Source organism: Lacerta agilis, chromosome 7, assembly GCF_009819535.1.
Source record: "Lacerta agilis isolate rLacAgi1 chromosome 7, rLacAgi1.pri, whole genome shotgun sequence".
In the NCBI taxonomy this organism is placed as follows: Eukaryota; Metazoa; Chordata; class Lepidosauria; order Squamata; family Lacertidae; genus Lacerta; species Lacerta agilis.
In genome coordinates this window covers 1,225,887-1,251,540 of record NC_046318.1, presented here as the reverse complement: position 1 = coordinate 1,251,540, position 25,654 = coordinate 1,225,887, and the positions used below count along the sequence as shown (strand labels likewise).

At 45.5% G+C, this 25,654-nt stretch overlaps 2 protein-coding genes across 2 annotated transcripts; both read right to left on the bottom strand.

Annotated features, from left to right (window-relative positions):
• Positions 1–245: 245 nt before the first annotated feature.
• On the bottom strand, positions 246–2,501 carry THBD (thrombomodulin). The gene has a single exon (XM_033154112.1). It carries the CDS (start codon positions 2,321–2,323, stop codon positions 776–778), a length of 1,548 nt encoding a protein of 515 aa, XP_033010003.1. The 5' UTR covers positions 2,324–2,501; the 3' UTR covers positions 246–775.
• A 12,745-nt stretch (positions 2,502–15,246) lies between these two features.
• On the bottom strand, positions 15,247–18,475 carry CD93 (CD93 molecule). The gene has a single exon (XM_033154111.1). It carries the CDS (start codon positions 18,232–18,234, stop codon positions 16,495–16,497), a length of 1,740 nt encoding a protein of 579 aa, XP_033010002.1. The 5' UTR covers positions 18,235–18,475; the 3' UTR covers positions 15,247–16,494.
• Positions 18,476–25,654: the final 7,179 nt, after the last annotated feature.

Sequence of the window (25,654 nt, the reverse complement as noted above, 5' to 3'; positions counted from 1 at the left end):
AACTGCTCCTGCCACATAAAAACTACACGTCAATCCCAATTAGAATTTCTACTGACGCTGTTGTTGTTCAGTCATGTCCGACTCTTCGTGACCCCATGGACCAGAGCATGCCAGGCATCGCTATCCTTCACTGCCTCTCGCAGTTTGGCCAAACTCATGCTAGTTGCTTCGAGAACACTGTCCAACCATCTCATCCTCTGTCGTCCCCTTCTCCTTGTGCCCTCCATCTTTCCCAACATCAGGGTCCTTTCTAGGGAGTCTTCTCTTCTCATGAGGTGGCCAAAGTACTGACGTAGTGACCATTAAAATAAATTGAGAGTTGCACAGTAGTTCTGTATCCTAAGTGGTTGATGTGGCATAAGCTTTGTAGCAAACACCATACTTTTATCAGATGCATGAACATCAGTGTCGATACATTGTAAAACAATGCTAACAAACAGCCCCTTTTGTTATTTTTTATTTTAAGTAACCAAGTTTTCAAAACTAACAAAAAGTCATTTTTAGAAGAAAGGCACGGTTAGTTTCATGTCTGGCTGAGAGAGAAAAAGAAATCATGAATGCTGCACCTGGAGAAAAAACAGCTGGAGCAGAAGTCCTAGAGATGAATGCAGTCCAAGCTCCCTCCCTCCATTCTCTCTTGCCTTGTGATTCATGTACAGGAAAGTGTCAAACACTGACATTGACCTCAGTGCCATTTCCCATCCAGTATTCAAATAATTTAGCTCTCCCCCATTCCCACTTCTTTTCTTCCAAATGTGAAGGTCCACATTTCCTGTCAGGAAGAGGCGCTGTTTGGGGTGACTACTTGCTGCAATTGCACCCCAGTCTCGGATTGTTGGCATTTGTAATCCATTATGGTGGGTAAAGTGCAGCGTTTTTTCACCAAGTAGCACAAAGCCGCTACTAACACTATAACCACCAATGTGGTACTGACGATGATGGCAATCAACACCCCTTGACTTCTGCCAGCATCTTCCTCCTTGGGTGGGATAAAGGAGGGAGCTGAGGGTGTGGAATAAATTTCACCCTCACCAGAGTACTCTGTTTCATCTGGTGGTTCCTTGCACAACTGCCCACCTGGACAGAGACACATATAGCTGCCTGGCACGTTAATGCACTCCAGTTTCTGGCAACATCCAGAATCACACTCATCAATATCTATGCAGACTTTTGTCCCATCTGGTTCATCTTGCAAGATGAAGCCATCTGCACAGTAGCAGGTTTCCCCTGTGTGTGGGTCACACTCAGCTAAGCACGTGGTTTGATTGCAGAACAAAACACACCTATTGGGCTGTTGGGGATGGGGCACATTTCCTTCATAGCAGATGCACACATACTCCCCATTGACTTCTGCACATTCATGCTCGCACATTAAGTCCATGCACTTGCGGTTTTTCTGCAAGCACCTGCCCTCTACCAGCTCGTAGCCTTCATAGCAGCTGCACTCGAAGCCGCCCTGGGTGTTCACACACTTCTGTTCGCAAGGGCTCGCCTTGGCTGCGCAGTCGTCCACATCCAGGCAGCTCCGGCCATCCGCGCCCAGCGCGTAGCCCTCGGTGCACATGCAAATAGCGGCATCCTCGGAGGGCACGCAGTGATGCTGGCAGCCCCCGTTCTCCAGACTGCAGTGCCAGGCGCCGGGCGACGCCGAGCCCCACCGTACGGAGCCGCCCCCGTGCGCGCGGCACTCCAGGCTGGCGTTCAGGCTCGCCACCTCGGCGGCCGTGCCCGGCGGGGCTGCCACGAGGTCGCTCTCGCGGGCGCCGAAGGGGGTGAGGTAGGAGACCGCGGCGGGCGCCTGCAGCCGGAGCGGGCCGCACGTGCCGCCGGGATAGCTGTACTCGCAGAAGAAGCCGTCGGCGTCCGCGTCGCAGGCGCGCTCCTCCCAGCTCAGCCGCTCGTTCACCAGCGCGCACCGGGGGCCGCAAACAGCCGCCGACTTGTTTGCCCACGCCTCGTAGTCCGTGTGCTCGTCACCCGTCACCCACAGGAAGCCGCGCAGCTGTTTGGCCGGCTCCACGCACGAGGAGCCGTCGGGCAGCCGCAGGCCCAACCACGCGCCGCCCGCGCGGCCGCCAAGCAGCACCGCCACCGCCTCGGCCGCCACCGTCGAGCGCACCGTCATCAGTTGCCCGCCGCCGGCCTCGCACGCGTCGCCGGCCTCGGCGAAGCTGTGCGCCCCCCAAAACAAGCCGTAGCACACGGCACCCAGGCACTGGGCGCCCGAAGGGGCTGGCGAGGGCGCCGCCGACGCCGCAACCCCGCTTCCTCGGTCGACCAGCGCCGCCGCCGCCGCTAGCAGGAGCCTCGCGAGTAGCCACATCCTGGCGGGCCGTTGGGAAGGCGCGTCTCCGATCTCGGGCGCCGGCAGCGAAGCTTCCCGCCCTCCGCGCCGCGCTTATAATGCCCTCCATGCGGCAAGGGGTGGGTGGGGACGGCGGCTCCGGGAAAGGAAGGGAAACACCGCCCGTCGGGAGGAAACCTCCCGAGGCCAAGGAGTCACGGGAGGGGACGGAAGGCGGGGCTCCTGGCTGGCGGGGAAGGGGAGGAAGGGCCGCCTAAGCAGCGGGTCCCGGCCGCGCCCTCCACCCCTCGGCTCCCGGGGCAGGGAGTTGGCGCTTCCCCCGCCGCGCCCCACCCGCCCTCAGCCCAGGGCAGCGCCCGGACGGAGACCCCACCGCCGCCAGCAGCCCCGGGCGCACACCAGGTGACTAAGGGAACGTCCCGAAGAGACGCTTCGCGCCGCTTCTCCAGGCGCGCCGAGGCTGCTGCTGGCGAGGGGGGCTCCGACGACGCGCCCGTGACATCACTAGCGGCCGGGAAATCGCCACACGTGCAGCTCTGACCTGCAGTGGGGAGGTCCGCGAGCGAGGGGCGGCCGCTCAACACGTGTTTGCGTTCCAGTGGGGAAATTCGCGTGGCGCGGGCCGGTGGGATGCGCCTTCTTGCAGTGGGAAGCGCGCGAGAAAAGTGAGTCTTGCTGCGGTTGGTTACACGGACTCTGCTTCTCTTGCGCTCCCTATCCATTTCCTCAACATGTACAAACCTAGGACCCACCCAAACTTAACCTTTCGCCAGGGCTTTTTAAGCACAGGCCCACACTTTCCCAGTCTGTATCTCACAGTTTTTTTGCCTCGCTGATTTCCAAGCAGAGGTGGATTTGGGGTAGCACGACTGGGTTCCCCCATACTGTGTGCTGAGCTGAGGGAGGTGTTGCAGGGCTTTGCAACTATGGCATAGGGCATGCACAGAACAGAAGGCGAGAAGAGACCAAAGTCTGCCCCTGTCCCCTGGGAAACCTCTTTAACACCGAATAGGAAAAAATAGCAATTCAGTTTTTCCGTGGATTGCTGTTTGTTTTGATTCAGCTGCAAAGAGTGGGATTTTGTGGGGAAAGGCCAGGCAAAAGAAAAAAGTGCTTGGACAGGGAACTTGAAGCGTGGACCTGTGCCTAGAAAGGCAGCACAAAGGCAAGTTTGGATGAGCCAGTATACAACATAAGGTCTTGCTTGTATATTTAATGTGTGCATGCTCACAACAGAGGTTACCCCACCTGTCCACTAGGGAGGTTCTTCTCCTGCTGCTTTTAATCTCTTAAAACAGTGTTCTAACTTCTGAAGCAGTGAGTGGACTGATCATACCACTTTCCTTTTCGAAAAGGCCACCTAACAGAATGGATATGGTTGTATTTCATATATCTCTGTCTCTCAAAACATGACCAGGAACAGCACTTGAGACAGGGCACAGGCCATGAGGCAGCCAGATTGACATAGCACAAGAGCTAGACAGTATTACTATTATTCCCAATTTTCCAGTGGGAGGGGATAGAACGTGCCTTGCCAAAGGCCAACCTACTGAGTTCATGACAGAACAAGTCTGGTACTGGGGTGGGGAGATTCGTCTCTTTGCTGCCTGCCGCATAACACCAGCTCACTCAGGTCAGTTATGGGAAATACGGTGGTAGATGGCAATGCAAAAGAAAGAAACTTAGGGAATTGCCACCAGCTTCCAGAGTGGCCCCTGCCTCCCCCCATCCGCCACCACGGGGCATCTGTAGGACCACCTTCCCCTGGGAAATGGAGAAGAAGCGGTAACAGCTTTTTCTTAAGTTGTCTTTTCCATTTTCCTGTAACTTGTTTTTTTAAAGAATATGCATATTGTTGTAATAACCTTGAATGAACCACTTTGTGAGGTCTGTCTGAAAAGCAGTATATAGATACTACAGTATAAATATATCCCTCATTCATTCAGCTTATAACCCACTTTCATTTCCCCAGTGGAAACGCACAGTGCCAAACTGCATCCATCAGCAAGAACATTGCAGTGGAACTCATAAAATCGCTTTGGATCTTGCTGGCTCAGCTCCCTTGCATTAACCCCGAGCTGTTCTGCATGGAAGAGGCTGCTGGCTGTCCCAGCTTTCCCACTTCCATCGTGAGCTGATGGAAGAGTAAACAACAAAGATGACCCTGAGCTGGAATCTCATCAATCACTTTCCTGGCCTGTTAATAAGGAAGGACCTCAACCATTTTGCAATGACTTCCCAGCAGCAGCCGAGACTCTTGTGGGAACAGGAAGTAGAGAAGTAGATATATTTGGGGTGACAGTGAGGGATGGGTCCTGGAATGCAGCTCCCAGTAACAGCTGGTAGTGACTCCCCACAGAAGACACTTCGGGTGGGGGGGTCATGTGCATTAAATGTACGAAATGTTAAAGATTATCACAGCTGCATTTTAAGAAATGGTATATAGAGTCATTTGCATCTTGACCATGGAAAATTGGTGGTTAGCATCCTGTGTTCCCATTTCAGTAGCTTTTGAAAAGGGATTCAGAGAACATCACAGATGATAGCCGGACACATCACATGAGGGAGGCAAATGGAACTGGGCCAGTCCGACAGTATCACAGGTCTTGGATGAATGGGAGCAGCGAAGCCCATAGACTTGACTACAAAATAAGAAAGGCCTGATCAGATGTAGAACCACACCAAGGCAACAAGAAGGAGAACTGCATCGTACTTTAGGCTTGATATGCGGGGCACGTGCCAGAAAGGTTTTCTGCTAGTGAAAATGGGACGCAGTGGTGAGCATATGCTGACTGTTTCCCCTATGAGGAAAGATTACATCTTTTGGGGTTTTTTTGTTTTTAGAGAAAAAGTAAGTAAGAGGCAGGGCATGGTGTGATGTATAAAATTATGTGTATTGGCACCTGTCTGTCTCACGAGACAGTGGAGGAGTGCACCTTTGGGGGTGAGGCCACTGGAAGGTTGCAGCACCTGCCTCCTGACATGTTTTGTTGCAGCTGGGGCAGAGGAAGGCGTTAATAATAATAATAATAATAATAATAATAATAATAATACCTTTATTGTCAATGTACAACCTGTGTACAATGAAATTAACCAAGCCTCCCTTCCCCCCACACAAACACTCAATCTCATTGCACTCTCTGCGCTTGTCACACAACACACCAAACCCCAAAGTCAGTTGCACTATATTATTTTCCATTCAGCAGCTTAACAGCCCACGGATAGAAACTGTTTTTAGCCTATTGGTACAACTGATTACACTTCTATATCTCCTGCCCAAGGGTAGAAGATTAAAGAGGTGATGGCCAGGGTGTGAATCTTATGTACAGCATGAGAAAAGTGGCTGGAGAGTTGTTGTCTATTCGTCCTTCATAATAGTGGAAGTCGGGGGCCACCCACTGAAGCTGAATATTGGAGGATTCAGGACAGACAAAAGGAAGAACTTAACACAGTGCATAAACTATGGAAGTCGCTACTGCAAGATGCAGAAAGATGGTAACCTAGGCAGCTTAAAAAGGGGTTGAAACAAGTCCAAAGAGGATAAAGGACATCAATGGCTATTAATCATCAGTTATATGCCACCTCCAGGATCCGAGGTTGCATGCTTCCAGGGCTTTGGACAGGGCAGTGAGAACAGGATTCTGGCCTGATCCACCAGAGCTGCTCTTATTAGTGAGTGAAGTGCATATGCACCACAGTACAGACCAAGTAGCTATGTATCTTTCTTTGTCAGATGCAATCTTGTAAAAGGGAATCCAGAGAGATACTTCATCCATTACACAACTTTACATTACACATTGTGTTTGTCGTGGTTACGGTGAGTGTTGCCGCATCAATGTTCTCATAAAAGTATGAAGGGGAAATGTACATTTCTGAGTGCTCTCCTTGCATGTTTGGGGATGCATATATTCATTTGCACATAGGATCATAGAATTGTAAAGTTGGAAGGGGTCACAAGGGTCATTTGGTGCAACCCCTGGCAATGCAGGAATCATTTGCCTAACAACCCTGAGATTAAGAGAGTATTATCTGTGTACATCTTACAGCAAGCACCAGGGGAGTTGCAACAAACATAGCTGCTGGAAACACTTTCAAGAGAAAGTCTTGCACAATACATCCGACCCCCACTTGGCTTCATGTTGGCTCTTAATGCTGCAGCTGTTGGCTGTGACATTAATGCTAAATGTAATTCCACCCCATCCACCCCGGTGTTTCTCATTGCCAGAGCCTCTGCAGCAGCAGCAGCTGTGGAGCTTGTCACATTTGCCCTCTGTCCCCTCTTGTGCAACGGCAGAGATGCTTTTTTGCCTCCCAAGATTCCTCATGGCACCCTCTGAGTAAATGGTGCTTTTTGTAAGATACTGTTCATAGGAGCATGACACTATCAATAGGAGAAACAGCTGCCTGCGTCAGTTTGTAGACGTTTAGAAAGAAAAGGAATTTTGAAGTTTTGGAATCCCCCCTCCATCTCCAAGGGCGAGGTGGTCTGGAGTGATTCAGAGGAGCTGCAAGGACTGCCAAGGAGTGAACACTCCTCCCAAAAGCACAAGTTAGCAGTCAACACCAGAGAGGGAACTGGCATCTCACCAGGACAGAGAGCAGTGCTGTTAGGTAAAATGCTGGATAATCCCATGGCACATCTAAGTCCAAGAAGACTTTTAAAGCATGTTTAAAGTCCATTTCCTCCACTAGAGATTCCTGGAAACTAGTTTGTTAAGGGGGCTGGGAGTTGTGAGGTGCTGCAAGAGGGTAGACAATGGTTCCCGGGATTCTTGCAGGGGGGGGGTGTGCTTTAAATATATGGTATATGCAGCTCATATATTCATTCCTTTCCTGTAGCATTTTAGACAGTTAAAAGGGTTCTCACTGCAGAACCCTCTTTCCAGTAGATGCCTAGACAGGAAGGGTGCCATGTAGCCAGTTTCCCCCTACACTCAGCAGTTAATGCCATCAAGCTTCTGCTTCCTACGTCTCTTGCTTCCATTCTGTGATGCTGGGAGGGAGTCCATTGCATTTATGGGGGGGGGCTTTTACAGCCTCAGTCTGGGCACCACCAAGCAACGATACTTCATATAGACAGCAACAATTGTCTACTCTCTATATTTACCACAGTCCGATCCAGGCTAATGCTTTAATCATTTTCTGCTGTGGTCTTTATGGTCCCATGAAAGGCTTCTTGGTTGTGGCTACCCTGAAACCGTACCTTGGCAAGGAGGAGCAACATGAGTACGAAGCCTCTGTTATCTTCCTCACTCTTATTTTTATGAGAAGTCATTCTCTCAATGGTGATAATTAAATAGAACCTCCATGGTCAGAAGCAGTATATCGTTCAGGGTACAGACGCCAGAGGAAGACCATCACCCACCTTTGTGTCCTGCTTGTGATCCTTCTCATTGGCAATTTGCTGAGCGCTGGTGAAAACTGAATTCTGGATTAGATGGATCCAGCAAGACCGTTATTCTCCCCTTATGATCTCGACTCTCAGAAATACATAGCCAGGATGGCCGTGCGGAGCTTCTGAGGACCGCCAGCACCAACTGCGCTCCCTGGCTGGTCCCCGCGCCACCAAGACTGCTGCCACCACCGCTGCCATCAGGGTGCCCAATGTGACAACCAGGGAGGCGGCCACACATTCCAGTCTGGATGCCACAGCATCCAGTGACTGGACAGCATTCTGCTCACACAAGGCCTGAGCCGCCTGGTAGAAACAACAAACATTGGTAACATTAAAATCACAGACCGTGCCCCAGTAAAAGCTACCTTGAAGACAGGAGAGGACGCACAAACTCTTTCATCATGGTCCTTCAGCCCCATGCTAACCACAAACCAACTAGCTTAGAATGGTAATATCTATTAGTACAGTGGTACCTCGGGTTAAGAACTTAATTCGTTCCAGAGGCCCGTTCTTAACCTGAAACTGTTCTTAACCTGAAGCACCACTTTAGCTAATGGGGCCTCCCGCTGCCGCTGCGCCACCACAGAGCGATTTCTGTTCTCATCCTGAAGCAAAGTTCTTAACCCGAGGTACTATTTCTGGGTTAGCAGAGTCTGTATCCTGAAGCGTCTGTATCCTGAAGCGTCTGTAACCTGAAGTACCAGTGTATTAACTAACATGAAATTTGGCCCCAGCTTCCTACAAACCCTAAAACAAATTTACTCCCAAGCCTCAGCAAAATGCAGAATTAACAATATGGACTCCAATACCATAGCAATCCAAAGAGGCTGCCCCCTGTCTTCCATCTTGGCTCTGGAACCCCTAGCAATCTGACTCCAATCAGCCCCAGATATCAAGGGTGTGGAAATGAAAGCTAAAACCAACAAACTAAGGGCTCTTTGCAGGTGACCTGTTGGTGACGACACCACCCCATAAACACACCAACTACCCTAACTAAAGAACTTAACACATTCGTAATGGTGTTGGGCCTACAAGTAAACTTTGCAAAATCTGAGGCTTCCGGCAGTTCCCTCACTGAGAAAAGTGAGCTTACAGGGAACCAGGCAGAGGGCCTTATGACACAGGGACAAATAGAAGAGGACACCTTCGCCTCATCATGGCTCCCCTTTATCACATGCACAGCCCAACAAGGCAACTACAAGAATCCACCAACAGTATATGAATCAATCTGGTTTACCTGACCCAACAAGCCCTCTGCCCCCCCCCACAAATGCAAATGAACCCACTGCACCCAACCACAGACAGGCAGCCACACCCTGCCCCCAATACCTCTCACTATACCAAGACAATGTAATAAACAAGTAGAAAGAGAACCTACCCAGTTGACCCTCAACACAAATGTCTTACAACAAGTGTAACTGATTTGCAAGAAAGACTGTACAGCCTGAAAAAAGAGACAAGGCATGTCATGTACTTTTGTAAACCAAGAAAATATTTAATAAAAATATATTTTTTAAAAAAAACATAGCAAGGATAAATGAAGAGCCATTCTCCAGTGCTCCGGTTTCAGCATTCCTTTCTGCTGGTGCTCCACCAATTGCTGAGTCCTCCCATACACACGTGTCTTATTTGGAATTAGGAGTACGCAGGCAGCATTTTAGCCCAGTTAATACACGGCAGAGAACAAAGTCAATCAAATAAGCAATAAAAATGATATATTGGTTGTGTTTGGGTAATCCTATATCATCTTATCAAGGTGGGTTTAAGGAGATAATTTCATTCCACCCTTATCCCTTGGCACAATCTGATACTGGAGGTGAGACTAACCCTCCATATCAGCTGAAGGAATGAGTCACGGGAGCTTCCAGGAATTATTCTTCCACCTAAATGTACAAGTCCGATAAAACTCGGTGATCCACTGGTCACACCTGAGATAGAGAGAGATCTTGTGTGTCTGTCTGCACACTTCTTTCCTCCACCGCTACTACCCGCCCCCAGGCCCAAGCCTTTGGGTCCAGTCCACTGGGTCCTTCTTTGCATGTCTGTATGTATGTATACATGGGGCATCATTTGCTGTGACTATTCAGAAATCTGTGCTGGTAAACACAGACAGTGTTCTTCTTATTCTCCTTCCTCTCACTTTCCCCTTGCCACAATCTTTGTATTTGCATTTTACGCATACTCGGGAATCCGAGGAAAATCACTTTTCTCATGTCGTCAGTGGGAAGAAAATATTTTGGTCAGATTTGGCTTTTAGGGATCTCCCCCTTCCTCTTTTAGAAGACCAGCTTTTTCTTTCCATCCCACGTCACTGACTAAAATGTGGCAGAATCCACATACACACCCCTCCTCGGCACCTGTGCTGTAGAAGCTGTGTGTGATTAGTAGAAGGAATGAGAAGGGTACACAAAATGTATTGTTTTTTGAGGTCGGCAGAAAGAACACACATTTTAAATGTTTCAGGGACCGCTATCAAGGATTTTCAAGCCTTTTCAAATGTCTGTTGGAAGCATTTGTGCAAACTTGGCATGTTAATTTCCTTGCCGTCATTGCCAAGCCCTGGCGTTGGGCGTCTTGGTGTTGGAATAACTACATCAAGCATCTGGTCCTCACGATTGCTTCCTGCCATCACATGGGAAACACCCAGGTAGAAGTTAGTTAGTTAGTTAGTTAGTTTTCTTTATTAAATTTGTATACTGCTTTCTATCCATTAATCCCGAGGAAATTCATAGCATAAAAATACAATCTATAAAATGCTATTCGCAACTAAACATCACATTCTCAACATAAATAAGGGGGAAAGCCATTAGAAATTGGACAGTCAAAAGTTACAGGAGAATTGTACAATTTTGGAACAGGTGGTAGAGATTTCAGGATTTTCTTGGCCACGTTTTCTGCTGCTTTGCACTACCAGGATTGGACCTAGTTGTTTGGACTCTCAGAAGATGATTGTGAGCCCTTGATAAGTAAGTGGGTGTTGCTGTCCTCCAGGACACCAAAGTATGGAGGGCAATCCCTACTGGACATCTTTAGTTAGAGCGTGGTGCTGTTAACACCAAGGTTGCAGGTTCAATCCCCATATGGAACAGCTGCATATCCCTGCATTGCAGGGGCTTGGACTAGATGACCATCAGGGTTCCTTCCAGCGCTACAATTCTATGATTCTTAGGACTAAACTACACATTATATGCAAATGTGCATGTTGAAACACAGGTGGAGAGAATCAGTTTTGCAGGAAAGCAGCAGGGAAGAGGGCGCTTAACCCTTTCCCTGCTCACCACTTTCCCACTGTATCTCCCTGCCACCTGCTTTACTCCTCCCCAATCCTTCACATAGGGTCCCAGATACATATTTACCCCTCCTCCAAGCATGCATCTGGAAAAACATATAGCTAGAGGCTGTGCTTCTTCTTTTCCAATTCCCAACAATAAGTTCAAGCGGGATGGTTATTATTCTGGAATGTGTCTGGCATTTCTTAGAAAGGTTGGCACCTTGGGGAGGGAGGAACAAAACCCAACCCACAACAAAAATTTCCAAAGCAAAAGCCAAATAGTGATGCAAGATGTAAATTTGCTAATATAGATGGAGATGAATCGCTGGCAAATGCTTGTTTGAAGTTTAAACAACAAAGAATCTGGTGATGCAGAGCCAAATTTCTCATTCAGTCACAATAATTGTTTTACCCCTCCATATTTCACAATGTGCAATTGTGAACTATGACTGCTGGGATAGCTCAGTTGGTGGAGGATTAGCCCCATGTTGGGTGACAGATTCCTGCATTGCAGGGGCTGGGTTCTACAATTCTGTGGGCGATATTAACCCTATTGTACTGAAGAGCTCAGTAGGATGTGTCATTTTAGGGGGTGAAGCCAACCATTTTTAAAAAATCACCTCTAATTCAGGGGAAGAATCAGTAACATCAAAAGCAGCTAAAAAGCAAATGCTGATAAGATGGGATGGGCTGAACCTGGGAAGCAACGTGGATATCAGGTGAACATGAATTAGGAGGGAGACCCACAGTTTGGCCACCATGCCATGGTCCTATCTAAAAGCTAACTGCTAGTAGTCCCTTATACTGTGCCAACTTCCCTTGAGATGCTGCTAGGTGTGCGATGGGCAACCCGTGGCCCTCCAGATGTTGCTGAACTACAATTCCTATCATCCCTGACCATTGGGGATGAGTCTAGCAACATCTGGATAGCTACAGGGTCCCCCCCCCACCAGTGCAAGAATCATCCAGGAGATTTGAGATAGATTCAAGATAAACTAGAGATTAGAGTAAGGTTACCAGATTTTTTTCAATGAATCCGGGGACACTTTTCAACTTCAGTTGGAATGAATGGATTTTGTCAGGGATTGATTTGTAAATCTGGGGACTGTCCCCGGGAAACGGGGGTGTCTGGTGACCATGGATTACAGTCTAGAGTAGATTAGAGTCTAGATAGGGAATATATAGAAGGGGAGAATCCCTTTGCTGAGCAGAAGGAACACACACACAGGGACTCCAGGAAACAGATTCTGGAATTTCCTCAACACAAACTACAATATCCAGGTTACACTGTGGACTGCAATGCTGGAATTGAAAAAGGTTGCACACCCCAAATCCTTGAGCATCCCATAAATAAGAATGTTATTTATGTGGTAGTGTGGTGTAGTGGTTAAGAGCGCTAGACTCGTAATCTGGTGAACCGGGTTCACTTCCCCGCTCCTCCACATGCAGCTGCTGGGTGACCTTGGGCTAGTCACACTTCTCTGAAGTCTCTCAGCCCCACTCACCTCACAGAGTGTTTGTTGTGGGGGAGGAAGGGAAAGGAGATTGTTAGCCGCTTTGAGACTCCTTTGGGTAGTGATAAATAGGGATATCAAATCCAAACTCTTCTTCTTCTTCTTCTTCTTCTTCTTCTTCTTCGTCTTCGTCTTCGTCTTCGTCTTCCTCCTCTTCCTCTTCCTCCTCTTCTTATCAGGAACTAAGGTAAAGAACTGTACCCTCTGAAAGATCTAGGGAAGGGGTTGGGGTCCTGCTGTGGTCCCTCCAGATGTTAACAGACTTGCAGCTCCTGTGAAGCAACATCGTCCATGGCCAGAGCGGGTGGGAACTGTAGTCTGGCAAGTAGCAACTTCTGCAGAGCCACAGATTCTTTGTTGCACTGCATTTCAGAAATGGAAGGGGTACTTCACAGAATAAAATCAAAATAGAAAACCACAAAACACATAATCAAAATAGAAACAACAACCCAATAATGCACCCCCCCCCCAAAAAAAACCATAGGTCTCCATACCTATGGGCCATTCGAAAGCATGTCAAAGTGCAGGTAGATAAACAGATACCGCTCCGGCAGGAAGGTAAACAGTGTTTTCCGTGTGCTGCTCTGGTTTTGCCAGAAGTGGCTTTGTCATGCTGGCCACATGACCCGGAAGCTGTCTGCGGACAAACGCCGGCTCCCTTGGCCTATAGAGCGAGATGAGCGCCGCAACCCCAGAGTCGTCCGCGACTGGACCTAACGGTCAGGGGTCCCTTTACCCTTTACCTATGGTGCCAACCACAGGCTATATAATAGAGGAGGCACCTTCACCTGTGCCTGGAGCACTGAAACATGTCCATCATTGGCTCGGTTGTTGTGAATAATAATCATAGGGATAATAACATCCTGTGTTTTTCCCCAGAACTTGGACTCAAGGTGGCTCACAAAAAAAGAAGAGGAAGATAAAACCCAGAAACCTAAAAACATAGAAAGGTAATAGTTAAAAGGTAATTATACAATAATAGAATTATAATGAAAAGAAGATACAAAGCAAGTTTATGAAAAGGACATCCTGAATGTCATGACTCTAAATAAGCAAAGCATGTCTCACTTCCTAGCAAAGTTCATAAGTACATCTTTTAATTTTTTATTTATATGCTGTAACCCAAGCATCTGATTTAAGCTATAACGGGGAGTGTTTTCATATTCTGTTTTGCCAAAGCACAATATTGGCAGTTGTACACAAATAAGGTAATGCTACCCCTTAAAGACATTAAGAGTCATAACATTTCCTTAGTACTTTCTTGATTTCACAATAGGGCCAACAGAGAGGAAAAACAGCAAGAAAACGTTTTCCTATACACAGTAAGGAACAGGATGTAGCTGGTGGGCCATTAGAAACTTCATTGTGCTAAACACACCTTAAGCAGCTGAATGGCAATGATCCAAGCCACATGAAGCCAGTTTAATGGATTCTGATAAATGAGTTAAGCATGTGTTTAATTATCTGCAGTAAAAATCAAGTGGCCTTTGAAGTGCTTAATTTTGCCCAGTGCATATAACAGTGTTGATAAAAACATTGACCATGTAGATTTAATGGTAAAACATAAATCCCATTGTACTAATGCTCACTTGGCTATATGAATATTTCAGTAAATAAATTACTGATAGAAATATTATTTATAGAAATGGCTTTCCATGGGAAAATCTGGGAGGGTAGCTGTCAAGGCCCCAAAACTGCTATTACTGAATAGGGCCCCAGTATCAAATGCAATTATTGACAAAAACATAAAAATGACTGTGGCTGCAAATATTTTTTTTGCAGGAGCCCCGTGAGGATGTTCACGATTCGTTTTCCCCACTCAAACGTTTATGTATATCCTCTCCATTTGGACCTTGTAGATCACATGGCTAGTACTCATTGGTGAAATTAAAGAGTGGTATTACTATCTATTTCTCTGAAATTATTTATATGACCAGTTTTTTAAAATAACCTGTGAACATGTTCTGTAAAAATATTTCAAAATAGAAAAAGAAAACTGCAAGCACCTTTGCAGCCTTTGAAAATCTAGACTGGAAAGATTTGTATTGTCATACAAAGAGATATCAATGTGACAAAAACAACAGCAGTAAAAATGATCTTTTCACAAACGTCATGCAAAAGGGGACGGGGAGGGAATTACAACTGTGTGGCATTTAAAATATTTAACAGTGCTTTGTGCCATTTGTCAAAGCCTGCACAATAAGACCATGGTCAGACCTTCAGAATCACCCAGGCTGCATATGCATTAAGGAAGGTGGGTGGCAAATCTTTCTCGTCCCTGCAATGACCTGGATTGTTCAGTTACAGGTGGGTAGCCGTGTTGGTCTGCCATAGTCAAAATAAAATAAAATAAAAAATTCTTTCCAGTAGCACCTTAGAGACCAACTAAGTTTGTTCTTGGTATGAGCTTTCGTGTGCATGCACACTGAAAGAAGTATCTGAAGAAGTGTGCCTGCACACGAAAGCTCGTACCAAGAACAAACTTAGTTGGTCTCTAAGGTGCTACTGGAAAGAATTTTTTATTTTATTTTATCTGGATTGTTCAGACCTGGATGATTCTGAAGGTCTGAACATCGCCTCATACCTTGGATACCCCCCCACCCACCCAAACCCTAGGGTACATTAAGCAGGTTGTTGACGGGCTTATTATTAAAGAATAATTAATGCTGTAAATCCAAAATTAAATATAAAACTAAAAAAACTCAACAGTAATATTTGCTTCTACAGACTTCATAAAATGATGCAACAGGAAACTGAAGCGTGAACAAAAACAAAGTTTACTCAGCACTGAACAATTACTACAATTAACCTCACAATGGCTGCTGCCCTAGGTTTCAATCTTCTGTTGGTATTCCCCAGAACTACTTCCTTCTTTGCACCCAATCATGGTCCTTCTTATATTGGTCCTTATTATGACAACATGTTCCCTGAAGCAGCCCAGAGAGGTCCCCAAGAGCATACTGGCACTGATATGGAAGAAGACCCCAGGCTGTCACAGATGCTACACCTACAGTCGGATTCCCAGTCATCTCCAATGTTTCGGCCTATCCTAAATGCTTTGGCTAGAATGCAGAATGGCATAGACTGCAGTGCAGTCTAAATGTGTATGAAGCACTACCATTTCTTAATCTCCTGCTTTGATTTCAACTTATTGAAAGACAGCTAATTCACAGGTTGCTTAAACTATAGTTCTAGGATTTTAATTCATCTAATTCTAGTCAAACTCAAGCCTTATAGGGTACCCTAAGTATGGGTCACAAAGAGTCGGACACGACTGAACGACCAAACAACAACAAGTATGGGTCACAAGTTTGTTAACTTAGGGTGAAATAGAAGCAATGGTTTAAGAGTTGTGGAGACGGTTTGAGGATCCTCTGCTGATCTGTCTCTGCAAGCTTTCAGAGTGATTCTGCTTGAATATGAAAAAAGCACATCCTGAAAGATACCTATGGGCAAGCACCTATCACATCACCCACAAGGTCTCCTTCCTCCAATCCCTGGAGTAATTTTGCAACCATTGTTCTCAAATGTTTTGATTTGGAAGCAGGGGGAGTAAGTGATAGATGGGCATATACATATAAAGAAATGTACAGGAGGGTCCCTTCTATCTCTACAATTCTATGATGCTACAATTCTATGTATTGCTCTTTAAAAAAAATATCAAGTTACCAAAAGCTGGTGAGGTAAGGTTGATCCAGCATTCAGCTTGCTGCTGTGTACCTCTCTAAAGTGAGATGCTTAGCTAGGATTATTCTACAAGTGCAGAGCCTGCCGGGGTTGCTCTTAAAATCCTACTTCTGCCTGAACCCTTAGAGTTTCATATGGCCCAGTAAGAATGTTGCTGTTGCGATTTGTACATTTCCCCATATATGCACTTTTGTTCTTGCATCATTTTACACACACACAGAGAGAGAGAGAGAGAGAGAGAGATCTTTGCTTTCCTCCCTGCCTCCATCTCAACATGACGGCCACAACAGAAACACAGCATTGACAACATGTAACCATTGTGTCACGCCCTGGTCTCCCCCTGATCTGGCACCCAAGAGTAATTATCAGCAGCACTTGTCGATTTCTTGTTGGTTTTCCTGGCCTTCATTTTCCTGTAGGTCAACAAGGACAGGGCAAGCGCCAACAGTAGCAAAACAGCGATGCCACCCAAGATATAATATAGGAGCTGCTTGGAGCTGCCACTGTCATGGTCTATCATGTTTTCAGCACCTAGTGGTGTGCTCAGCACACTTGGGTGGGTGGTAAAATCCTGAGATCCTTCTCGTTCAGCTTGAATTGAAGATCGCGGCAGCAAGGTCAGTGTCTCTGAAGAAGGATGGATGCTAGCTGGCCTTCTCAGTTCTTTCTTTCCATGGGTGGGAAGGAAGGAGGCCTTGCCTATGACATCTGGGACACAAGAGATCTCATTGTCTGCCAAAGTCCAGCCTGGTCTGCAAGAGCACTGATAGCTGCCCATGTGGTTGATGCACATATGTTCACAAGGCTCTTCCAGGCACTCATCCACATCGAGGCAAGAAGAGCTATTGATACCCTCCAGCTGGTAGCCTGGGTAGCAGGAGCAGAGGAAGGAGCCTTGCGTATTTACACAAAGCTGGTCACATGGCATGCCCCTGGCACACTCATCAATGTCCTGGCATGCCTGGCCATCAGGACCGGCAGGCTTGTAGCCAGGTTTACAAAGGCAGGTGAAGCCGCCCATCGTGTTAACACAGATCTGTCCACATGGGCTTTGGGAAGCACTGCATTCATTCACATCCACACAGTGCAGCCCATCGCCAGCCAACATGTAACCCTGAGGGCAGAGGCATTCAAAGCTGCCAGGGCGTGGCAGGCATTGCCCTTGGCATGGGCTGGAGCTGCAATAGTCCACGAGGACGCAGGAAAGGCGGTCTGCTGCAAGCTGGTATCCGGCGTGGCAAGCACACTGGAACAAGCCCCTGGCCAAGTCCAGGCACTTGTGTTCGCAGCCCCCCTTGTTGTAGCTGCAACCCAAAGTGGCCGAAGCACAGAATGGACCTGGGCTGCTCCATTCCGAGGTGTTGCTGTTAGACTGTGGCTTGCACATGAGGAAGTGGTTCGGCACCTCCCTCTCAGGATCACATGCCACTTCAGCGGTGGAGCCAAGGGGCACAGCAGCAAGGGAAGCAGTGGCTATGCCAAAAGGGGTGGTGTATCTGGCAACACCTGGCCCCGCCAAAACAAGCGGGCGGCACATCCCCTGGAAGCTGAACTTGCACAAGTAGCCCGACATCCCGACAGCTGAACTACTGCAGTGGCTGTCTACCCAGGCCAGTTCCTGAAGTGAGGAAGGAGCCCTCTGAAGGGTCACACACCTCTTGGTTGTGCATGTTCCAAGGGGCTCCCGTTCCCAATTAGAGTACTTGGTGTCCTCGCCTCCTTTCACCCAGCTGAAGCCCTTCAGTGGCTGATGCTCCTGGTAGCATTTGCCCATCTCCCGATGGAGCCCGATCCACAGTCTTACCTTCGTGTCTATGCCAGCTCCCTCCTTGGGCATCTTGTCTAGCAGTTGCCAGGCCAGCGATGCCTCCTCTTGGCTCTTCACAGTCATCAGGTTGCCCCCATTGTCTTCGCACTTTCGCTGAGCCTCCATCCAGCTGTGCCTCCCAAAGTGGAGTGTGTAGCAAGCAGTGCCAGGACACAGGACTTCCCCTGCTTTGCTGGGCTGGACCATCAGTCCCAAAAGCAGCCCTTGCCAAAAGATGCGGAGGAGAATCTCCATCTTTGCGGAGCAAAGGAGCCGTGAACTTCGTGATCTTCCCCTTGCAAGCTCAAATTGCACAAATAAGTCCTGCAAAGGACATGCTAAGACAATGGAGCACAGATTGTTTGCCTCCCATATCCCTTCAGCTCAGCAGCTGGGTCCATATGCATCCTGTCTTGTTGTGATTCTTATTTATCACCGGAGACTTGAGTTTCCTGAGAAAAGGGTTATTGTTAAGGCAGACCTTGTTAGACCATTTGGTTTAACCTGTCATTATTGGATGCATCCTTCTTTTTATACCCCCTTTCTGCTTTATTATTTTTAACCTAGCCTTTTCGCTTCATGTGAGAATCTTGCTGAAATGCTCCTTCTCTTCCTATTTTTATAGTAGTAAAACATCATCGAGCTTCCAAACAATCCAAATAGGGCCTTGGGTTTGTCAAGCCACCACTGCAATTTTCTTTTTAATCATGTGATCTGGAGATAAGTTGCCATACTGTCCTTCACAAGATTAATCTCACATTTTTTGTGATCTATAAATAGGCACAGAAGCCCTGAAATAGAAAATGGGTCATGGGAATGTCTGAGCTTTAAAGGCAGCCAACTTCTAAACCAACTACTACTTGCATAAAGTCCTGATTCAGATAAAGTTGATGGGCCTAAATTTCTGTTGAGTGCAACTGGTTTAGTGTATCAGCCTATCAGCCAAAAGGAATTTTGTAAATCTAATTTTGAATGAGTAAACTAATGTATGAATTATATACATATAGGGCAATCATATGCATGTTTATTCAGAGGTAAGTGTAATTTAATTGTGTTTATTCCCAAGTAAGGGCTCATCTAACTTCTTTTGTACCGCCTTTCTAGGCACAGGTCTGGGCTTTAAAACTCCATATCTGAGCAGGGTTTTCTTTTTTCTTTTTTTGTCCTGGTGATTTCTTGGGGGAAACATGTATTTTACCACTGAAATGGAGCAAATGGTAATTGGGTTTTCTGTAGATTGCCATTTGCTCTGATCCAGCAAGACATGAGTTTTCCCAGGGAAAGCACCAGGATTAAACACACACACACACGGCTTTACAGCACGGATCTGAGCCCAGAAAGTGCAGCACAAAAGGACCTCTGGATGAGCCCAGAGTTTGCTTATGATTGCAACCTTAATTTCTCCTCTTCCTATAGTAAGTGATCTTCATAACAGGCTTACGCATCATTTACTATTTATTTTACTTGACAAAAAGTAACAAATATCTCACGGCACAATTCTACACATACTTACCCAGAAGTCAGTCCCTGTCATGACTTTCAGAGACTTTAGTTTGTTAGCTTTGATGTTTTGAATTATTTCATAAAGTTTTTCATATTGTAGTTGTTTCTGGTCATCGTGTTGCTTTTGATATTGATGCCTCACAGGCTGCCTGCCCAGTGAAATCAGAGACATAGAGAGCTTCTTCCAGCTCTTTTATTTAAACCAACAGAATACCCAGAGAGGCAATGAATGATGCTCCCCTGGGTCTCAAGACGTTGCTCAGAGTGCCTGCTGCACCCTCTTGTGTTACTTCCTAGCTTCCATGCCCCTCCTTACTCCTACGGTGCCCGGCAACGGAATCTTTCTGTTTCTGTTTGGCTCTCTGCTCTAAGATATGAAGGGATTGCCTGTTCCTCAGAGCAGGAGGAGGTTCTACCAGGCTTTCAATTGATGTGGTGTCCACTGTCTGCTTTACTGTTTCTCCCACACCTGAGTCCTGTCTCTGTTCAGGACTAAGGCATCTACTTGCTTTCTCCTGTTCCCCATCCTCCATTATTTCCCAGCTCTTTGCTTCTTCTGGGGTGAGTCCTGTTCACCACCACCCCGAACCTGAGTCCATAGTATTGTCATCTTCCTCCTGCCCGGAAGCCTCTTGGGATGGAGATCTCCACCAGTCTTCCTCATCTGCCTAGTTCCTGACAATTGCATGGAGTAAGATAAGAACTGGTGCCTGAAGGGTGTAGCAATTTTTTTTAAACAATCTGCCTTAGTGGGAACAAAATAAAAAATAAAAAATTCCTTCCAGTAGCACCTTAGAGACCAACTAAGTTTGTTCTTGGTATGAGCTTTCATGTGCATGCACACTTCTTCAGATGCCTTAGTGGGGTTAGGGCTGGGGCTGGCTCTATTTGGGCTTTGCATTGCACATCAAACTATCTTGGGCTGGTATGAAATCCATTAAGCTCTTCCCAACCAATTAATCAGTTCTACATGATGAAACCGCGACCGTATCAAGTCTTCCAAAGCAGCAGATCCAATGGAATCAGGATTATGATCTTCAAGATGATGCTTCATCAAGTTTCAACACTTCTTCAGAGCATATAACCAAAGGTATCTAAATGATGTTTTACACAAGTGGCAAAATCTTCCAGCCTGACCTCTAGAGAGCCCAGCTGAGGATGCAGCCTGAGGCTCATGGTCTTTGGCAAGGCTGCAGCAGTCTTCAGTGGCCAAAGAGAAATGTGAAGGGGTGAGCCTATGAAAGAAGAGTGTTTGTGAATGGTTTCCATATGAATGTGGCACCTTGGCTCCCCTGTGAAAGGGGAGGAGATTCAGACTGACCAGCTCTCGTCAATGTGAGCGGGCGAGAAGCTGTGCTCTGGATGTGTTTTTTGTAAATAAACGTTGCATAAAACTGCTGGAGAGTAATTAATTCTTATTTGGGCTTGCTTGCCTGCCTGAGATCATTACAAATAGAAAACAGGAGCTTTGGAGAGGCATTTGGCAGAGGTATTGAGGCAATTTATTCAGATCAAAACGCTACAATGATTGTGAATAATGGGATTACAGAAAAATGTAAAATAATGAAGGGGACAAGGCAAGGGTGTCCCTTGTCACCATTATTATTTATATTTTTTAAATAATTGTTTATTATTTTTCACAATCAGACATTATCTTCACATACCACAATGAACAAATACAATAAAAATAGAAAATAGAAAATAAAACATTTTCATACCATATTAAATCCATATTTTGGGATTCTTCCGATCCCTTGACTTCCCTCCACTCCCTCCCCCGGTTCTTTTGTGTTTTCTTATGTTGTACATGTCTATAATTTTCTTATCTTTAAATATTTCCAATTTCAAACATTGCCCTTAATATTACAAGTGCTTTTAAAACCCTGCTGTTGTGTTAACCTCTTTACAATGCTTTTGTAAATATGCAATAAACATTTTACATTCTTTTTTATATTTGTTGTCCTCTTAATTTCTTAGTCTTCCAGTTAATTTAGCCATTTCAGCATTATTATTTATATTAGTCCTAGAGACACTGGCAAGAAAAATAAGAGCAGATGAGACAATTAAAGGAATAATGGTAGGAAATAAAGCATATAAATTAAAAGCTTTTGCAGATGACCTTGTGATTATAGCAGAAGACCCTAAGAATAGTTTACCGAAAGTGTTGGAGAGGATCCAGGAGTTTGGACAGGTAGCAGGCTTTAAATTAAATAAAAACAAAACTAAGAAACTAAGATCTTGGTAAAAAAAAAAAATGACAGAACAATATAAAAAGGACTTACAAATAGCTACAGACTTATGTATATATATAAAATGTTAAATACATAAGAGTTTGGCTAACAGATAAGAATATTAATTTATTTAAAGACAATTATATAAATACTTGGAAAGAAATAAAGAGAAATTTAGAAATTTGGGATAGGATGAATTTATCTTTTGGGGGAAGAATATCAGTGATAAAAATGAATGTACTTCCAAGAATGCTATTTTTATTTCACTCAATACTGGTGATAGTCACTGCAGGACGCAGGACTGGTGATAGTCACTGCAGGACGCTTCGAGGAATGGCAAAAAGATATTTCTAGATTTATCTGGCAGGGGAAGAAACCAAGGATAAAATATAAACTGCTAACAGATGCCAAAGAGAAAGGAGGCTTCACCCAGCCAGATTTAAAATTATATTATGAGGCGTCATGCATTTGTTGGATCCAGGAATGGATAATATTTAAAAATGCAGATATTTTAGATTTAGAAGGACATGATAATAGATTTGGATGGCATGCATATTTATGGTATGAAAAAGGAAAGATACATAAAAGTTTTCAGAATCATCTAATAAGAAAATCATTATTTATGGTTTGGGGAAAATATAAAAAATTATTAGAGCCAAAAACACCTTGGTGGCTTTCCCCCCTAGAAGCAATATCCCTGAAAAAAATCAAATATGAGAATTAATTAGCTGACATATAGAGAACTATTAACCGAAGTAGAACAGCAGGTGAAACTAAAAGCTTATGAAGAAATAAGGGATATATTAATGGACTGGTTACAGTTTCACCAACTAAACAATATTTTCAAAATAGATAAAAAGAAAGGTTTTAGTTATGAGCCATCAAGATATTAAAACGATTTGTTAGAAAGTGCAAGTAGATAAATAGATACCGCTCCGGCGGGAAGGTAAACAGCGTTTCCATGCGCTGCTCTGGTTCGCCAGAAGCAGCTTCGTCATGCTGGCCACATGACCCGGAAGCTGTACGCCGGCTCCCTTGGCCAATAAAGCGAGATGAGCGCTAAAACCCCAGAGTCGTCCGCGACTGGACCTTATGGTCAGGGGTCCCTTTTCCTTTACCTTTTAATGTTAAATTACTGTTGAAAATGTACAGTTTGCTATTACAATGGCATACAAAAGAGGAAAAGGTCAAGTTGGTAATGATACATTGGGCAAGAGATTTGGGGCATAATATTCAGATGGCAGATTGGGAAAGGTTATGGAAAACAGAACTGAAATTCATGGCCTGTAGTACTTTGAAAGAGAATTATATGAAAATGATGTACCAGTAGTATTTGACTCCTACTAAGTTGGCGAAAATGTATAGGACAAGTAAAAATACCTGCTGGAAATGTAAAGAAAAAGAAGGTACCTTTTATCATATGTGGTGCACTTGTAAGGTGGTAAAAGTTTTCTGGGAGACGATATACAATGAAATGAAAAAAATGTTTAAAATAACTTTTGTTAAAAAACCAGAAGCTTTTTTATTGGGAATTACAGGTACCGATATTCCAAAGGACCAGAAAAGACTTTCTATGTACAGAACAACAGCCCAGATGCTACTAGCCCAGAGATGGAAAGAAGACAAAGTCCCCACCAGCACTGGCATAGGAAGGGTGGGGCGTAGGGGGCGGGGTGCCCCGGGCAGCGGGATCCTGATAGGGTTCCATCTCGGCGCGCCTCGCCCCCAGAACGCGCACCATGCCCCGCCCCTGCCTGCTTCCCACCCCCGGTGCCAGAACATGAAGCTCCACCACTGCCTACCAGAGAAGAATGGCAAACCAAGCTGATGGACTATGCCAAAATGGCAAAGCTGACTGGAAAACTCAGGAACCAAGAGGACAAAAACTTTACAAAAGAATGGGGAAAAAATTATAAGTAGCTTAAAAGACCACTGTAAGCAGATGGAAACATTGGCAGGATTTTGATCTCACTGGTAGTGTAACAATTACCATGGAAAATATGGATTGATATAATAGTTAGAATGCGGAAGAAGATGCAATTTTAAATGTTTAAAACAGGACTCCAGGGAGGGGGTGGTTGGGGAAGTCCTGAGATTCGGAGGAATCTCTGTATATGGTTATGTATTTGATTTGTTTATAATTTTGTATCGTTAAATCAAATAAAAATGATTTTTTAAAAAGAGGAAAGTGCAGAACTATCTCTGCTTTTCACAGCATTAAAAATACGGTATTTTGAGGAGAATCAGTTGTGCAGTGGGCTGATATCTCTGGCTCCCATCACATCTTTCAGCTCACAATCATAGACTGTAGGATTGTTGCTGGGTTAAGAGAGCATATTCTGAACAATCTCTGTTGCAAGACACAAAAGGATTTTGTGCTAATGGCCATGCTTGTGATAGTTTGAGCTTCTCAAACATCAAGGTAGACAGTATGTGCCAGTGCATTTACGGTTTTGTTATTGATTCAAATAAGAACAGAAGAAGAGCCTGCTGGATGAGGCCAATGGCAGCCACTGAGAGCCTTCATGAATTGGTCCAATCCTCTTGGAAAGCCACCTAAACAGAAAAACAACTCTATGACTTCTAGAAGACATCTGAAGGCAGCCCCATATAGGGAGGTTTTGTGTTTTATTGTGTTTTTCTATTTTGCTGGAAGCCACCCCAAGTGGCTGGGGCAACCGAGTCAGATGGGCCGCATGTAAATAATAAATAACCCTCTTTTAAAGCCATCTAGGTGGATGGTCATCACTGCCTCCAGTGGCAGGGAGTTCCATAGTTTAACTATGCACTGCATAAAAAAGTACTTTCTTTTATCTGTCCTGACTCTTCCAACGCTTTAGTTCTAGCGTTAGGAGGGGTGGCTGCTGATCAGAATTGGAACCACATCACACCAGAAGCAGAGTTCAGCCCTTTCCTGCCATCTTGCAAACCTAGTGAAAACCCTCCCCTTCTGGAGCACTTTTGCAGGTTCCCCACCCCTCCAGAAACTGAGAAACAAAGCAAACACAAGTTTCCAAGTTTGGGGTATCATGAATCTCATGTTACTGCTTTCGTGTGCTTTGTTTTTTGCCAAGAAAAATGTTTGGGGACACATTTACTGCCACAACTCTTGCTCTGTGTGTGGTGAATTGAGTTCAATGACAGGTTTGTGTAATTTTTCAAAAGGCAAAAATTCAGTGACAAGCATACATAGTTGTAGCTGTGTTGCTATTTCACGACTCCTGTACATTTCAGTGAGACTTACAAGGAAGAACTTCCTGGTGGACTGTGCCCTCGGTTTATCTTAGGGAGCCAGAAAATTCTATCTAATGAAAATATATGCCGTGTGGTATTGTGCACTGTGTTTAACATCCTGCTGGGATATCCTGTTTCATCTTAGGCATCTGTTGAATCATGATGGCTCTTCTTAATCACAGGAAATACTCACAATGTAAGTTATTTCTCATATGTCTAAGTTGCAGTTTGCTATAATGCAAGTGTTACAAAAAGTTGTGAGTTGGGTGTGGGTGTGTAAATTGTGGTAGATTACAAGCTGGCCTACACAGCAAAGCGCTGGCCTGGTTCTCAGCATTATTGCTTTGATCCAGCTGGGAGCTTACAAGGCTTCTACAAGCAGATCCAAAGCTGCTAGGGAGGAAAGTAGCATGGGTAGCAACTGCACACTAGCTCAGACCCATCCAGGGCAGTCCTGCCTACACTAATTGGCAGCAGTTCTCAGGGTTTCAGACCCTGGATGCCTCCAAGTCCAACCTGGAGGTGCAGGGAAGTGAACCTGGGACCTTCTGCATGCAACACAGTTGCTTTATAACAGAACTATGACCTCCCCGCAAGGCAATGAATGATGACACGTTTCGTGACAACTCTTGGCTCCCCTCCTCATGGACCCTCTCTCTGCCTGCACAAACTCCCGCTCAGCCTCTCACTCTCATCCTCCCATAGAA

Coding starts and splice junctions, on each gene's coding strand:
- THBD (XM_033154112.1), bottom strand. CDS start 2,323: ATGTGGCTACTCGCGAGGCTCCTGCTAGCGGCGGCGGCGGCGCTGGTC.
- CD93 (XM_033154111.1), bottom strand. CDS start 18,234: ATGGAGATTCTCCTCCGCATCTTTTGGCAAGGGCTGCTTTTGGGACTG.